The 16,395-nt window shown below is 48.6% G+C and overlaps 1 protein-coding gene across 1 annotated transcript; it reads left to right on the forward strand.

Annotated features, from left to right (window-relative positions):
• Positions 1–1,455: 1,455 nt before the first annotated feature.
• Positions 1,456–16,395, forward strand: CD8B (CD8 subunit beta). Its single transcript, XM_054575544.1, has 6 exons — positions 1,456–1,504; positions 4,516–4,875; positions 8,564–8,662; positions 12,793–12,882; positions 14,276–14,312; positions 16,343–16,395. Exons 1-6 carry the CDS (start codon positions 1,456–1,458, stop codon positions 16,353–16,355), a joined length of 648 nt encoding a protein of 215 aa, XP_054431519.1. The 3' UTR covers positions 16,356–16,395.

Below are 16,395 nucleotides of genomic sequence, written 5' to 3' on the forward strand. Positions count from 1 at the left end.
CATGTGGTCTCCCCAGGGCTCTCTGCCCTGTCTATGCTCAGGCCTCCACTTCTGGGTACAAGGAAAATGTCAAGGGAGACTCTGGCCTCTGACTGGACCGGAGGAGCAGCCCCATATTCAGGGCATATGCTCCTTCTCCTTTAGTTACTTCAAACTCTCTGCACCTAACTCAGCAGTGTCTGTCACTACCAATGGACAAAGGAGCTGGGGCAGAATGGGATGGAAAGGAGATTGGCTTTGGACACTGACGCTGACAGTATCCCTGCCACACTGTCTGCTTTAGGTCTCCAGTGGCACACCATCTCCTCTTGACAAACTCCAGCCGTGAGGGTGACCCACAGCGCCTGCCTGTCTAGGTCCTCGTCGATGTTGTGGCCTCCTCCCACAGCCCTCCCCCCGCCTGGCTGCCTCACCCTTGCAGACCCTCGCACTACCCAGTTATCCTCCTTAGAATGCCCTTCCCAGCTCTCCAGTGCCTCCCTCTGTAGTCCCCACTGGGACAGGAAGACCACCCCACAATTGTTCCTGACAGGGCTGGGCGACACAGCCCGCAGACAGAGCAGCCCGCAAGCTCAGGGCAGGAAAGCAGGGCATGCACCCATGTACACGCACATTCACACAGCTTCAAAGGTGGCATCTTTGTTCATCTGCTAATTTCTGTGTTATAATTTTATAACAATTTTATAAATAATAAATATAAAATATAATTTTATAGTACCTTTATTGTTATTATAACACTAGTTGCACGTGTGGGGACAGTAGGGGAGCCCTAGAATCTCCTCAGCTCTTCCGGGCTATGAAGGGCTAGGTCTGGTTTCAACATCCCCCTCAGGCAGGGCTGGGGTCCCCTCTCCTGGGGCCCCAGCTTACTGTCCTTAACCATCATACTGTGTTTGGGTAACAGTTAGTTAGCTTCCCTTCACCCTTCATAAGTGTGGGCCCTTCAGGGCAGGACCTGGGCCTTGGTGGCTCCAGTCCCCGCAGAGCTGGGGGCATCCAGGAGCCTCCCAAAAACTACTGAAAAAGAAAAGAAGTGCGCTGAGTTAGGGTCCAGCTCCACCACTCTCTCCGTGGGACCTTGAGCATCCTGACCTCTCTGAGCCTCAGTTGCCTTAACTGTCACATGGAGTCATGACCTTGTTTTGACCACCTCCCAGGGCAGGAGGCAATCACACACGTGCGAGGAGTGCTTGGCACAGACAGGGGTGTCACCTCCTTGCCTGAAAGCAGGGGGTCCTAGTGAGCTTTTTAAAAACGGAGCCAAGATCTTTGAAATGCAGGGTGGATGAGGGTGGAGACCTTGCCAACCTCGCACCGCTCTCTCTCCGGGTCCCACCCCGCTCTCTGCAATCTCCTCCTCTCCGCTGCCCCGCCCGGTCCGCTCCCCAGCCCCCACCGCGCCCCTTCAGGACAGTCTCTGCTGGGGCCGCTGGGACCAGGTGCCGATGTGCCGAGATGTGGCTGTGGCTCTGTCTGCTGCTCCTCGCTGCTGCGCAGCTGGCAGGTAACGTTGAGGGACTGGCGGTGCCCGGGGTCCGGGCGGGTGGTCTGCGCTGGCCCCAGGAGAGCCTGAGCGGTGGAGTTTGGGGAGGCTGTCCCGGTAGGGAGCAGAGTCCAGAGTCCCGGGGGCAGGCGGCGCGGCAGGCACAGCCCCGGAGCGGGGAGAGGATAATGGGAGCTCATTATCCTAGGGGTCTGTGGAGCCCAAGACTGCGGCCACCTCTGCCCAAAAGCTTGGACCTGGGAGACGGGAGAAGGGAAGACTGGAGGGAAATAGGAGAGAGGAGGGGAAGGAGGGAAGGAGATAGGAAGGAAGATGAGAAAAAGCGGGAGGAAGTCCAGAGAGGGAGGGAAAATGCCCACGCTCAGAGACAAGGCAGGGATGTGCTCCCAGGAAGGTGCCAGAGGCCCAGTCCTGGTTTGGGTGTCCCACACTTGGCCTAGGGTTCTGGAGACATACGTTTATTACTTCCGGGCCAGTTTTCTAGCACAGTCTGCCAAATACCAGGTTGTTGCCAGTTCTCAGGCAAGTATGGCTGGTCATTCCCTCAGGCAGAGTTTTCCTGTTTGCCCAGCCTTCCCTGGGGTTAGGTGTATAGTGCAATTTCACTAACAAGCAGTGTTAGAGTTGGATCACAGCAAGTGGAACAGAGTGGGAGTCTAGACTGTTCCTCTGACTCAGCCCAGTCAGACTACCTTTTAGAAGTCCCTCCACCTCCCCAAATGCCGGCTAACCTGGGGTCGGTTTGCTCTCTTGCCCAAAAGCCCCAAGCTGGACATCCCGCCAGGCATGATGAGGCCTGCCAGCCCAGTCTCTGACCCAGGGAGCTCAAGAACATCTGAAGTAAAAGCTAATCCAGGCAGCCATTCAAAGCTGCTGAACGTTATTGCCAAACATTTTAGAAAGAGCAGGTCCCTCTGAGAATGGAGTCGCTTAGCCTACTGAGAGAATGAAATGAATCAAAGGAGACCACATGCATGACAAGACCCAGCTAGGTGTCCAGCACATAGACAGGGGTCAGCCATGGCTGTATGTTTAGTCCCCAGGGGCTGAAAAACAAATGGTCAGCAGAGAGAGACCAAGGAGTGTCTCAGCCAGGAAGTCTTCATGTCATGATGAAGGAAGTGCCCTTTCTGACCTCTTTACCACCAAAGACTCACTTATGGGCTTTCTTAGAAGGTCTTTGAGAATCTGTGTATTTGTGGCCCCAATATATGCACACGAGCCACGACCACCTTCCTGGAACCACAAGTTCCCTCAATTCAGGGAGTGCCTTGAAGCTCAGGTTCGGGGGTTACAGACCTGGATTTGACTCTGAATCCACCACAGACAGACTGTGCGACCTTCAGCATGTCTTTAACCTTCCTGAGCCTCCATTGCCTCACCTATAAAGTGGATGTGAAACAGGATTTTGAGGATCAAATGAGATAATACATGAACTATGCTTGGCATGGTTCAATAACTACCGGCATTTTCAATTCTTATTATCTCCCCCAAGAGACCAGTGACCCAAAACAATAAAAAACCTCTACTTTGCTGAAAAAGCAGTATGTTATTTGGGGAAAAAAGCGAAGGCCCAGCAGCCACTTGGGCCCCAGTTACCATTTCATTCTTGATATAAGCGGAAGATCTGTGAGTGGAGTCAAAAAGTTTAAGTTCATTTCATCAGTATTAGAAAAGGCTGCTATGGAGCCTGAGAACAAGTGTAGGTAGGATTGTGAACATGGACCACCACCTCAGTAAGCCAGCTCCTCTTGGGTACACACACACACACACACACATTCCCCCATTCTCTGGTCTCTTCTGCTCACCCAGGTCTGTGCCTCGCTGCTTCTGGGTCTCTGCTCTGGCCTGCGCTCTCCCTCCCCACGACAGCTAAAATGAAAGGCTCGCTAAGTCAGATGCGGTTTGCTGGACTTCACAGCAAAAGACCTATTCTAATCCTTCTCCTTAAGATTTCATTTGCTGCCAGTAACAACCCCTGATATGTGAGACACATGAACAATGATTTGCCCATGTACGGTGCTTTACAGTTTGCTTTCTTGGACATTCCAGCCCTCAGAGGCAGTCAGATCAATGGCTTTAAGCCATCCTCTTTTCAAACAGAAGAGACAGGTTCCACGACTCGCCTTAGGTTCCACACTGGTGTGGCGTGGAGGCTAGGTTCAAGGCCACGTCTGTGAGTTCTGCTCCAGTTTTCCCATGAACAGCCTCCTACTTACAGTGCTTCTTGCCTGAGACTAAAATGAAATCCCAGCCCTGCTTCTGGGGTATCTGTCCTTCCACTCAGGAAGGGGATCCAGTGATCTATCAGTTGCTGGGTTGGTAAGTGATGGTCATTAATTGTGCCTACCAGGGGATAGCGAGTGCTGGTTGTCATCCATGCCCAGAAACTGTGGCCAGTCCTCTTTTAGGTTGGCCAGCCCAGCCCTATGCTCTGCCTGTGATTCTGAGCTCCTCTCCCAGCGTGCCTTTGGTCTCCTTCAGCTGCTGGGAGCCTGTTGAAGGTCTATACAGATTTGCAGCAGGGCAGGGCGAAAGGCTTTGACTTCAGACTTTGAATCTTTGAGTTTGAATCCCAGGTCACCTACTAGTTGTAAGTAGGATTTTGAACAAGTAACTTTGTGCCTCGGTTTCCTCATCTGTGTAATGGAGATAAAAATCCTGAAATGAGATTGAGTCTTGATTGAGATAATTATACAAATAACCAGGTGTATAAGCATGTGGTCAGCAAATGGCAGCTTTTCCCACCTCCCTCTGTAAAGCTGGGCAGAGTAAACATCTGCCTTGCAGATGATCTCCTGGGGCGGGGGGCGGGGGATGGGGAGGCGGGTGGTGCTGGAGCTCTCGAGTCCAGGAACCACCACCTGCATTTACAACAGCCTCTGGAGCCTGCAACTGGGCAGGTTCTTCCATGGCTTTTTCTTTGGTACTTGATTCAGGGTGACTCTGAGGCCCCATTGCGGTGGTCAGGGAAATGTACTGATGGTCCCTGCTCCCTCTGCTTCTCGTAGCTCTCCACAGCAGCTTGACACATCAGCAGAGTCCTAGGACCCTAACGGTTCAGACCAACAAATTCGCGAATATATCCTGTGAAGTCAAAACCTCCCTTGCTAACCAGCGCATCTACTGGCTGAGACAGCTCCAGGCCCCAAGCATGGACAGTCACTACGAGTTCCTAGCTGTCTGGGATTCTACAAAACAGATTGTGTATGGTGATAACATGGGGCAGGAGAAGCTAACTGTGATTCGGGAGTCAACCCAGACCACCCTCCATCTCAGGAATGTGAAACCTGCAGAGAGTGGTGTCTACTTCTGCATGACCGTCGGGACCCCTGAGCTGACCTTCGGAAAGGGAACTCAGCTGACTGTGGGTAAGATTCTGATTCAATGTTATTGATAGCACTGAGTACCTACAATGTGCCATGCATGTGCCAGGTCTAGGGGTCACCCCACTCTCAGCAAGCCCAACAATTCCGCGGGAGGGGATGACAGCCGTGAGCAATAGCACTATAGCTCATAGTAACAGAAAATATATTCTGGAACTTACCCAGGGCCAAGCACATGCAACTGTTTTATGTAGTTCTCTCACTTAATGCTGCTGACCATCCTGAGAGGTAGGTACCATTACAATTCCCATTGTAAATGTTTCTTATGGGGACAGAACAGCGTTGTCCTTCAGTCACATCAGGACCACCTGAGACTGTGGCTGGATTGGGCTGAGTTCCCAGGCCTGATGATGGTCTCAGAAATCTCCTCTGTGGGCACAGTGAGCAGCCAGTGAGGAGCAGGTGCCTCACATTGTGCATGTGGGCCTGTGGCTCAAACCCATACCCAGAGTTTCAGGGAATGAGGAGGCTGGACCCCAAGACCAGCTGCAAATTCTGTTGCAAATTTACTGTGTGCTTTTGGGCGGGGTGGTCTCCTCGCTGGGCCTCGGTTTTCTCATCTGTGCCATGGGTTGCTGATGGCCTCCAAAACCACCTTCAATCCTAAGAAGCTGCAGTTCCTTATGAGTTAAGTCAGCACATCCAGTAGAATAAAACTGTGAGCCACAGATGTAATGTAAAATTTTCTGGTAGCTATGTTAAAAAAAAGTTAAAAGGAACACAGGAGATTCATTTAAATAATACATTTTATTTAACCCAATTTATCAACAGTATCATTTCAAAGTGTAATCAAGATAAAATAATTGCTGAAATATTTCATATCCTCCTTTCATACGAAGCATTCCATGTGTGTTTCATGGGAAGAGCACATCTCAGGTCAAATTGGCTGTGTTCCATGTGCTTAGTAACACGTGTGGCAAGTGGCTGCTGTGTCGGACAGTGAGGATGAAAGCTACCAAAGGTGCAAAGGACTCAGGGGCAGAAATCCTCAAAGGCCCACGTCTGACTTTAGCCCCCTCCTAGGTTAGCCCATGGCTAGGGTCAGCCCCCTGCAAGCCTCTCACTGTCCTGCTCCCCCCTCACCTGGGCTCTGCTCACACTGGGGGCACTGAGAGCATCGAGGGGCTCCCGAGGAATTAGACCACTCAGCACGAGATGTGCAGCACGCCTTGGGGTTTCTTTAGCTGAGCTGCCTTGGGGTTTGTTCATTGATTCCTGTATTGAAAACTGGGTTTTGGCGTCGGGGAGTGTGGGTTTTAGTTTAATTTGTTGTTTTTGTCTCTGTCAGTCCCACATCTTTCCATTCATGAGATTTCAGGGTCTGAGAAAGGTGCATGGTGTAATAGCACAACTGGTTTTCGGAAGCTCCCCCACCTCTACCCACTCACTCTTGGTTTTCACATTTCCAAAGCCCTCCCACTGCCCAGCTCCCAAGAGTGGCAGTGCGTTCCCAAAGCAGGTGCTTGCAACCATATCATTTCCCCAGGGGAGGGGATCCAGAACCAGAGCCCACCCTTGTAAGGAAGTCAGTGCATTTTGAAGGAAGAAGTTAGATGGTAGAGAAAGTATTCGGGAAAGACAGCCTTGTTCAGGCCCCTTAAGCACACCGTGGATTCAAAGAGCCTGTCCCTTTCAAAGAGCAGAGAAGGGGGAAGATTTGAAGTTGGGGGGGCAGGTGGCGGTGTCAGGAGGAATCAAGAGGACCTGGTTCTGGACAAGAAGAAATTAAAATGGAACGAGGCTGTCCACAAACCTCCATCAGACCCAGGATACTGTGCCCAGCCAAGGCACTCAGGTCCCACAGGGCTGGCTCCCTGCAGGCTCACCGCTGACCCGCCGAGAGACCCCGGGGCCTCCTCAGGTATGAAGGAAGGGGAATGAGTGCTGCTAGGGCTTTGAGGGTGAAGGAGATAACGACGTGCTGCGACCCCTTGCCGAGGGCCAGACTCCCCACGCACTCTCAGAGCACGAGAGCCCGTGGTGTCTTTCCTTTCACTCTAGTTTCCCCCAGCACGTTGATGCCCAGGGCTGGGGGTGCATCTGATGTGCTTCACTTTTTTGTGAAAAAGCATTTGCCCCTGCGGCAGCATGGCACAGCGAGAGCCTAGAAGCGGAGTCTTTTGACTCAGGCCTTGCACTCTGGACAAGTTACATCAGCTCTCTGTGCCTAGGCTTCCTCGGAGATGAAATGGGGACAATAGTGCCTATCCCAAAAGCTGTTGCACTCAATAAACTCAATCCGAAGTGCTCGGCACTGCCACTAGCACACGGTAGAAACTTAGTGAGTGTTAATTCTGGCTAGTTGGCTCTTCTCAAAACTTGTGGAGCGGGCAGAGCAGACCATGTAGTCTCCACTTTCCAGAAGGGGAACAGGGTAGTGAAGGTCCCAAATGTCCATATTTGATATGGAAGAAGCCAGCCCCAAAGTGACCGATTTGTTGGCTGCCTCTCCCTGTCCCCTTGACTATAGAGTTTAAGTTCATGGTTTCACCCTATTCCCTTTCTTATTATTTTATAGAAAATCATTTCAGTAAAATGTCTTTCCTCAACCCCCAAAGACAAAGGTCAGATACAGTGGCACCCAGAACTCACGCCATCCCTCCGCACCTCAGTGCCTCAGACACCTCCCTTTGCTCTGTGCACTTGATCCCCTGTTTTATCCCAATGTTTTAGTGTGTGACACTGAATTAGAACAAAAACAGAGGAGTGGCCCACCCAGGGTTCAGGAGAGGGGTTTGGGGTCCCAGCTCGGTACTTTCCACGCGGGCCTCAGAGGCCAGCTTCTCCCCCTTAATTTCGCTGGCATTCACCTTTGAAATTAAAGGTTGAGATTAGACTAAAGATCCCCCTGGCTCTGATTGTATATGATGTTTAAAGACACTGGAGAAGGAAAGAAAATCCTAACATATACAACCTTCATGGGGCTTTTAAAGTTTCTTTATTGATTTGAGAGAGAGAGGAAGGGAGAGAGAAAAAGAGAAACATGGCTATGTCAGTCCACTTCTTTATGCGTTCACTGGTTGATTCTTGCATGTGCCCTGACTGGAGATCGAACCACAACCTTGGCCTCTCGGGCTGACACTCTAACCAACTGAGCTACTGGGCCAGGGCAGCCTGCATGCATGGTACATGTAGGAAAGGCACCCTGACTCCTTCCCGTGAGCGTCCTCCACTCACTTAGGACTGGCAGGGCTCGGGGGCTCTGCCTTGGCTCAAGTGGAGCCATGGCTTCAGCCAGGCAGAGCCATGTCTACTGTACACTTCGCTGGGCACACTGTCCCCTTTAATTCTCACATCAACCCCAAGAAGGAGGTGAAGACCATTTTTATTTCAGCAGATGGGGAAAGTGAGGCACAGAAAAGTGACAGGAATTGCCCCAAGTTACACACTGATTAATCGGGGGTGCTGGGGCTCTCTCCAGGTCTATGTAATTCCAGACCCCTCTCTCCAGGACACATCACTGACCCCTGTCCCTAGGCCCACAGATAGAGCTGAGTGTTGGGGAAGCAGTTCAAAGATTTTATTGTTCTTTGACCCTCAAGCTCCATAGCAGCCTAGGGAATGGTTATAAGGACTTTAGTATCTGGAGGTAAGAAATGCAGTGTTAAGTTTTATCTCTAAGTCTATCTGCTGTTTACCTGGCTAAGATATGTGTCTTGCTTGCTTTCTGTAGTTGATGTCCTTCCCACCACTGCCCAGCCCACCAAGATGACGAAGACTACCCCTAAAAAGAGAAGGTGTCCATTGCCCCCACTCCCAGTGACTCGGAAGGGTGAGTTTTCCCATTCCCTAGACTCTCAGAAGTGCGGCAGACACTGGCCCTCCCTCCCTCCCTCCCTCCCTTCCTTCTGTAAGCTCTTCTCAAGTGTACACCCTTGAGCCTGTTTTCCTGGCCCTGAGCTGGGGTCAGGAGGGAAGCTGTGCTGTCCTTCAGTGGCACAGTCTAGCGGGCGACACCCTCACCAGTCGTCACAGGACAAAACTTAATGAAAGATATGTCCATCCAAAACTGTCACACAAATTTTTCTAGCATCATTATTCATAATAGTCCAAAAGTAGAAACAACTCAAATGAACTAACAAAACGTGGAATATCCATGCAATGGAATGTTACTTGGTCATAATCAAGAATTAATTACTAATACCTGCTGCAAGATGGATGAATGTTAAACATATTATGCAGTGGAAGAATCTAGTTACAAAAGGCCATATATTATATGATATAATTGACATGAAAAGTCCAGAATATCACATTCCATAGAGACAAAAAGTAGATGCGTGGTTGCCTAAGGCGGGGCCGTTGAGGGAAGAGTAGAGAGTGACTGCCAATAGGTACAGGATTCCCTTGGGAGGAATAAAACTGTTCTAAAATTATATTGTGGTGATGGTTGCACATTTCTATGAATTTCCAAAAAGCATGAAATTATACACTTGAAACAGGTGAACTTTACAATATGTAAATTATATCTCGATAAAGGTGTTAACCAACAAACAAAAAAACCCAATCCAAAGGACCAGAACTTTAAACTCTCCCATTTTTGATGCCTAACAGAAGACTTAACACACAGAGTGTGCTTAATATATGTCTGTTAATGAGTGAACAGACTCGCCGCTCTGTCCCATAGGTACCGGACGCCACAGCTGGAGCACACACACACAGGCACGCACTCCTCTTGAACCCATAAGCCAAAAGCGTTTCTAGAAAAATACTGACCTCTGTTCCCCAAAAGTTGGTCATGACAAACAGAAAGTATCATCTGCTCCAGCCTAAAGAACAAACCACAAGCAACCACACCAGGCTGCCTCGTGCCACTGGGGTTGCTTTGTCTTATATACACATAAAATCCCAAGCAGAGTCTAGAGAATGGGAGCGGGAAGCTGCCTGTTAGGTCACAGTAAAAAGAACATCAGAATCCATGTACAAAGGGCAACGTCTTAGGGAACACAAGGGGGAGACAGAGTGACCTCATATTACAAAGTTTATGCCCCAAAACTTCGCCTGAAGGATTTCAAGCAGGGTACAACACAAAAGGACAGAAAGGGAAAATATAATAGGGCCATAAAGATAGGGACACAAACACGGGCTCTGTGCTGTGACCCTGAAGGAGCCAGCAAATAAGGCTAAAACAAAGGCAAGGCTCCAAACAACCTGGCACAGCGACTACAGTGATAGAAAATACAACCACGGGCATCAGAAATTCTAGAAGGAATCTGCTCTGTTCATCCTTAGGTAAGGACTGCTGAATGACAGTGAATTCAGTAACACTTCTATAAATGATGGATGCAAAGTCTTCAAATTTCTTGCATCATTTCTAATATTAATTTTCAATGAAATCCTGGAGCAAAATGCAAATCCAACATTAGTAGGTTCTTTAGAACAAACAAGCGGCCAAGTGGAGTGGAGAGGGTGGTAGGTAGTGGCTGCGTTTGGGGTGGGGGCCATAGGACAGTGTAACCTAGTGGTAAGTCAGTTTTAATCTCTGTCTACCACTGCTGATACTGTGTGACTTTAGGCAAGTGATGCAGCCTGTCTGAGCCTCAGTTTCCTCATCTGTAAAATGGGGATGTTTACCTGGATAAAGGGAAGGAGGATTAGATGAGATGCCATACACAAGGCATTCAGCTTGGCAGGGCACCTAGATGGAGCTGAAGCCTATGATCATGAATAAAACCCTCACGGCCACCATGGGCAGGCACCTTCTCCCCAAGGCTCAGGGATATCCTTGGAGAGACACTTGAGGTCCTGGGGGGCAGTCTCTAAACCACTGTCTCAGGAGAAATGTAGTACAATTCAGACCTCAGGAGACCCCAGTGAGGAAAAGGAAGCCAAGCCGCATGTCACGGACATGGTTCTGGCCACCGGCTCCCTGCCCAAGCTGGCTTTTCGCCACCTCTACTAGCAGCAACAGCTTTTCCTGGAGTCACATTTTGTGTAGATGATTATGCTACACTGTGGACCTGCAGCTGCATTGCTGGCCTCCAGCTGAGCCATGACCACCCTGCAGGAACCCTCCCCTGACCCACCCTCCTCAGAAAGACTCTGCTCTGCACGACCCAGCAACCTTCACCTGCCTGTTACTTTTTTTAAAAATTACCACTTTATTGAGGTATAATTTGCATGTCATAAAATTCACCCATTTTAAGCATATAGCTGCATACAACTGATTTTTTAGTACATTTACCAAGTTATGCATACATCACTACAATCTAGTTTTAGAACATTCCATCAGCCCCAAAAGATCCTTTGTACTTGTTTATGACTAGTTTCTGTTCCCACCAGCCTGTTCTGTTCTGTTACCAGCCCCTACTTTAGACTTTCTCTCTCTATAGATTTTCTGTCTATAGATTTGCTTCTTCTGGACATTTCATATGCATGGAGTCATACCATATGTGGACTTTCATGCCTGGCTCTTTCACTTAGCATCACATTTTTGAGAGAATATGGAGGGGGTGAGAGAGAGGCAGACAGGATCCCTTGCGCTTCAGAGGTAGGAAGGACTTTCTAGGACCTCCACACAGCCTCCCACCTGGTGCAGGGCTCTCCCCTCACACCGCAGCACCCAGCCTCGGCGAGGGCAGCCTGCCTCCCTTGGAGGGGCGCACTCCATTTCCTCCCTTCTTCTCATGCCCTCAGGCTGTCGTGGTGGGTCCAGCAGGGGCTTCAGAACTTGGAGGATCTAGATTTATACCCTGGCCCTCCCTTACAGTTTTTCTGAACTGTAAAATGAGAGAGAAAAAGGATAGTAATACCCTCCTTCCTCACAAGATGGAACTTTGCAGTTAGTATTATTCTTGGCACATAATAGGTATTCAGTAAAAATTCAAATCTAAACTCTAATTTTTTTTCACCCATGATCCCTTGCCCTTTTCACCTGTGAATCCTGGTTCTGCTCCTCAGCTACTCACAGGGACCAACCATAGAGGCATGAAGTGTATCAGAGAAGGATTTGGTGCATTGATGATATACTCTCTACTGTTTAAGTAACATAGAAAATGGGCAAAGGAACAAATAGGCAACTCATAGGAAAAAAGAAGTGGCCAATATATGAAAATTGCTGAAGCTGACAAATAATCAGGAAATTGAAGTCAAAATATTTTTTGACTAACAAAAAACCAAAACCTTTGATCATATCAAGTGTCAGCAGGGTGCAGAGTTGGTAGCTGGGAATGGAAATCAGTGTAGCCTGTTTGGAAGGCATTCGACAGTATCTATTACAACTTAAAATGGAGGTTTATTAGGTCCTGTTTTCAGTATCGGTGTCAGGCAGGCTCCTGCGTAAGAAGAAACATACCAGGCTGTTCTCTGCAGTCAATTGCAAAACACAAGAAAAAAACAGAATGCCCACTGATGGCAAAATAATCCATGGTACATCCATATTCAAATGTTACTCTGCTAGAAAAAAATGTTTAAGAAAACAATGATTGCAGAATAATTTGTACGATATAATTCACTCTAGTTTTTAAAAGACTACATGTTCTATGTAAGCTGTGTATTGAATATATGAAAATGCAAAGAGAAAGGTACCAAATCAACAATGGCATTTATTGCTGTGAAGGAGTGAGGATGTCAAGGGGCACTCATATACTTGAATCTTTTACAGTGAAAATATATTCAGCTATTTCCTATGAAATTAAATTTTTTTAAATAAATGGCAACAACCTCATTACCAGTCATTAAAATGGTCTATTCACCTTGAACATAAATAGGTCTTGAGTTTTAATTTGGATGTGGGGCATGAAATTTTACATATAAAATTATCTCAATGTGTTTAAAGTGCCTAGAAAAAAAGACTGGAAGAAGATGTGCAAACAGTGGTATTCTCTGGGAGGTGGGTTTTTAGTTGATTTTTCTCTCTTTGTACTGATCTGTGTGTTTCAAATGTCTCGTATGTGTGTCTTCCAGGCATACCATGTGGCTCCTTGACCCTTGGCCTGCTGGTGACTGGTGTCATGATTCTGCTGGTGTCCTTGGGTGTGGCCATTCACCTATACTGTAAGTTGTCCCCTCTCGGGCCATCATAGCCACCCCTTTCTTGTGGGTGGGGGTGTCCCTGAGGGTCTTTCCTTCTCTAGGGGAGCAAGGCAGTTGTGAGCCTGAGAACCCGAGGTGGTTGCAGAGGTGATCCTTGGCCTGAGGGCACGCGCTGCAGGGATCAGGGAACACCCCGTCGCTGGGGTCAGACAAACCTGGGTTTGAACCTAAACCTGCTACTCCGTGTTTAGCAGCCTTGAGTATGTGCCCTGGCCTCTCTGAGCCTCACAGGGGCAAGCAGGGGGCAATAGTACCTACCTCCCAGGGTTGCTGTTTGTGAAGTCCTGCCAAAAGTGCCCAGCTGGGGTCGGACTTAGCAAGGAGGAACGTCTGTAGGCAGTCAGCAGGAAAACAGTACATAGAAGAGATTGATGTGGGGTCTGGGTTACATTCGCAGAAGCTAGAAATGCTCCCTCTCTGTGAGGCTGTAAGGAAACAGAGATGGCTGCTGCTCTCAGCTAGCTGGAGATAGAATCATCTCTTAGGCGCTGCCCGCCGCCCCGCCCCCACCCCACCCCAGCTGCAGGTCAGACTCCCACAGCTGCTGGAGAGCCCAGAGCCCCAGGCTCACCTGTGCCACCTCGAGTTATTTGCTTACCCTTTCTGGGCTTCAATAAAATGGGAGGGGGTGGCCTGCCGGAGTATGGACTAGATCAGTGGCTCTTTTATAGGTCTCCTTTGAACATGTGATGACACTTATGGACTCTCTCCCTAGATAAATGTGTCATGGGCACATTTATGCATACAGTTGCCACCCACCAAAGGATGTCCATTTACCCTGTTCTAAGAATTTTGCACAAGTTCAGTGATCTGCAAATGTGATTAAGTATATTATGCATGAAGCACATTTAACATGCTTTAAAAATAAAAAGTAATAAAAAATAAGATAAACTCATAGGTAGCCATGTTCATATTTCCTTCCTTTATCCCAATGGGAAACCTTGCGCACCTCCCAAATACACAGGTTCAAGACCACCTGTCTCTACCACCTCTGTGCCGTGAAGGACAGAACAGCCTGTTTAAGGACACACAGGCTGGAGGTGATTAGTTGGGTCTGAGCTGTGGTTTTACCACTTATCAGCTGTGTAACTTCAGGTGAGTTACTCAGTAATACACTTGCCCCAGGCCTTAAGTTTCCTCATATACAAAATGGAGATAATAAGAGTAGTATCTGACACCTAGGTTTGCTGCGAGCATTAAGGGAGTTCATGAAACTGAAACTGAAGCAGAGCCTGGCACCAGAGGAGTGGTCTGAGGTGCCAGCTGTCCCTCGCATCACACTCCTTGTTCCCTGGGGCCTGGGGCCGGCAGCCCACAGTCCATGCGGACTTATGCTCTTGGTTTCTTCTTTTAGGCCTGCGGAGGAGAGCCCGGCTTCGCTTCATGAAAAAGTAAGTGCTTGGGGCCTTGGAAAAGTGCCCACGCCGCCGCCCTGGGCGCGGTCCTGGCTTCCGCAGCCCCTGCTGTGCTCACCGCCTCCATTGGCAAGGAGCCAAAGCCAGACACCACCTTCAAAAAAGTCATAGACTCTATAAGTCCGTGGGGTGATAGAGCTCAGGAAAAGAGATCACCTAAACAAACAAGATGTATTTCAAGCACGGGAGATTCAGCCCTCAGCCGCCCTGGAGGTAACAAGCAGCTTTTGCACGCATGGAGCAGGGTGGGAGATCCCAGACCCAGACCTACTCTTACCTATTGTTTCATTTGACTTTGTCCTGCATGACATAAGAGGGTTATTTTTACAGAGCAGTTGAGAGACTTGCTCAAAGCATTTGGGGTACGAAAGAGCAGAATTGGGTAAAAGCAAGAGCAAGTGGGTCCCTCCAGGGCCGTTGTCCTCCCTGCTGGTGTTGGATGTTGTGCTGCTTGATCTTATCTTCTACCCTGGACCCCACCTGGCTCCCAGGAGTTAGCAAACGCACCAGCTGACTCCCATAGACACAGGGCTAAAAAGACCTCATCCGTTGGTCTCACTGAACTGTGTAAGCACAGGCAGAAGCCAAGAGACAGGCAGGCCCGAGGCTGTCAGTTGCTCAAAGCCTCAAGGACTTCTGGACCGCGCTTGGGCCATGGGCAGCGTTCTCGGATTGTTTTTTCTTCCACAAAATAGAAAATGTTTCACATCTACCCATCTCATTAATTACAACCCTCTCCGCAGAAAGTTGTTTGAAAATAAAGAAAGCCCATGCCTCTAGATTGAAGAGGGCAGCAGGGCCTCGTGCTCAAGAGCCCTGGCCCCATCCGGAGGCAGATCTGGCTTTGAATCTTGTCTGCCCCTCACCCACCATGTGACTGTAGGCGAGTTGCTTCCCTGAACCTCTGATTCTGCGTCTGCAAAATGGAATAACAGTACCAACCTCATGGCTACTGCAGCACAAGCTCATGTCACTTAGAAAAGACAACTCTACGAGCCCAACAACCAAAAAACAAAATGTATTTTTAAATACTCTAAGATTATAATTTTCATATGAGCTCTCCATGTTATATGCTCCATATTATTATGTATATCATATTTTGTATACATAGTTGCTTAAACATGCCTGCTGTATTTTATAGGCAATTTTCAATGATAATTTTGATTGTGTACAATTTTCAACTTACGTGCTGTGTTTAGAAACTAACCCCTACCTAACAGACAGCAGCGGGAGTGTATTTGTCTAAACCTAGGCCTCCAGAATGTTCTTTTATAGAGAAAGCACCCCCCTCGGTGAACCGCCTGTGCTTCTGCCCCCTCTCAGCCTCTCATTTTAACTTGTTCCCCAGTGACTGGACACTGACTCGTGGGGAGCTGGATGCAGGGCCTTATACTTTGGCAAACCCAAGGGCTCTGAGGGTCAGCTAAGGCAGAGGAGGAGCTGAGGGCGGCCATGGGTGAGGCCCTGAGCACCCCTCACCTTCTGCTCACAGCTCTGCTCTCATCTTTGCCTGTGGTTACACTTACCTGTGAGACATCATTCGAACAAAAGGGTTTGTGGTTAAAAGAGTTTGAAAACCACCTCTGGTGTTGCTATCATAATCCAGGTGTGGATAAAATAATCCGTGAGCATCACAGATAAGCTATTCCAAAGTCAAGTTGCGTTTGTGGAGCAGATGTTCTCAAACTGGCCTTAGAAAGTCGTCCTCTCAGCAGGTCCCCATCTTCGGGCCCTTTGGTGTGAATTTGTGAATAGCTTATCTTAGAAAGTACTGCAGGAAGTAACACTGTTCAAAGCTAGAGCCTTTTGGGCTGCTTTTTTGTTTTGCTTTAAAAGTTTGTTTAACAACTAAGATGGGCCCTAAAAACATACTAACACAAAACTCCTGGCCCAGGCTACTAACTTGGAGTGAAGCCCTGTATCCTCATTTGCCATTTGTCTGCTACAGGAAATCCAGTAACATTTGTCTGAAAATAAGTGTTTTCACAACCTGCCGTTGTTTTTAGGTTTTATAAATGAGCAGAGAATATGCTTTTGGTGTCCCACTACAAAAACACGG

The sequence above is a fragment of the Pteronotus mesoamericanus genome, unplaced genomic scaffold (genome assembly GCF_021234165.1).
Source record: "Pteronotus mesoamericanus isolate MK-2021 breed Mesoamerican mustached bat unplaced genomic scaffold, CSHL_Meso_final contig_311, whole genome shotgun sequence".
Lineage (NCBI taxonomy): Eukaryota > Metazoa > Chordata > Mammalia > Chiroptera > Mormoopidae > Pteronotus > Pteronotus mesoamericanus.

Bases quoted from the DNA above. Each gene is read 5' to 3' on its own strand.
- CD8B (XM_054575544.1), top strand. From the start codon at position 1,456: ATGTGGCTGTGGCTCTGTCTGCTGCTCCTCGCTGCTGCGCAGCTGGCA. The intron at 8,663-12,792 runs GTGAGTTTTCCC...TGTGTCTTCCAG, and splicing joins ACTCCCAGTGACTCGGAAGG to GCATACCATGTGGCTCCTTG. The intron at 12,883-14,275 runs GTAAGTTGTCCC...TTCTTCTTTTAG, and splicing joins TGTGGCCATTCACCTATACT to GCCTGCGGAGGAGAGCCCGG.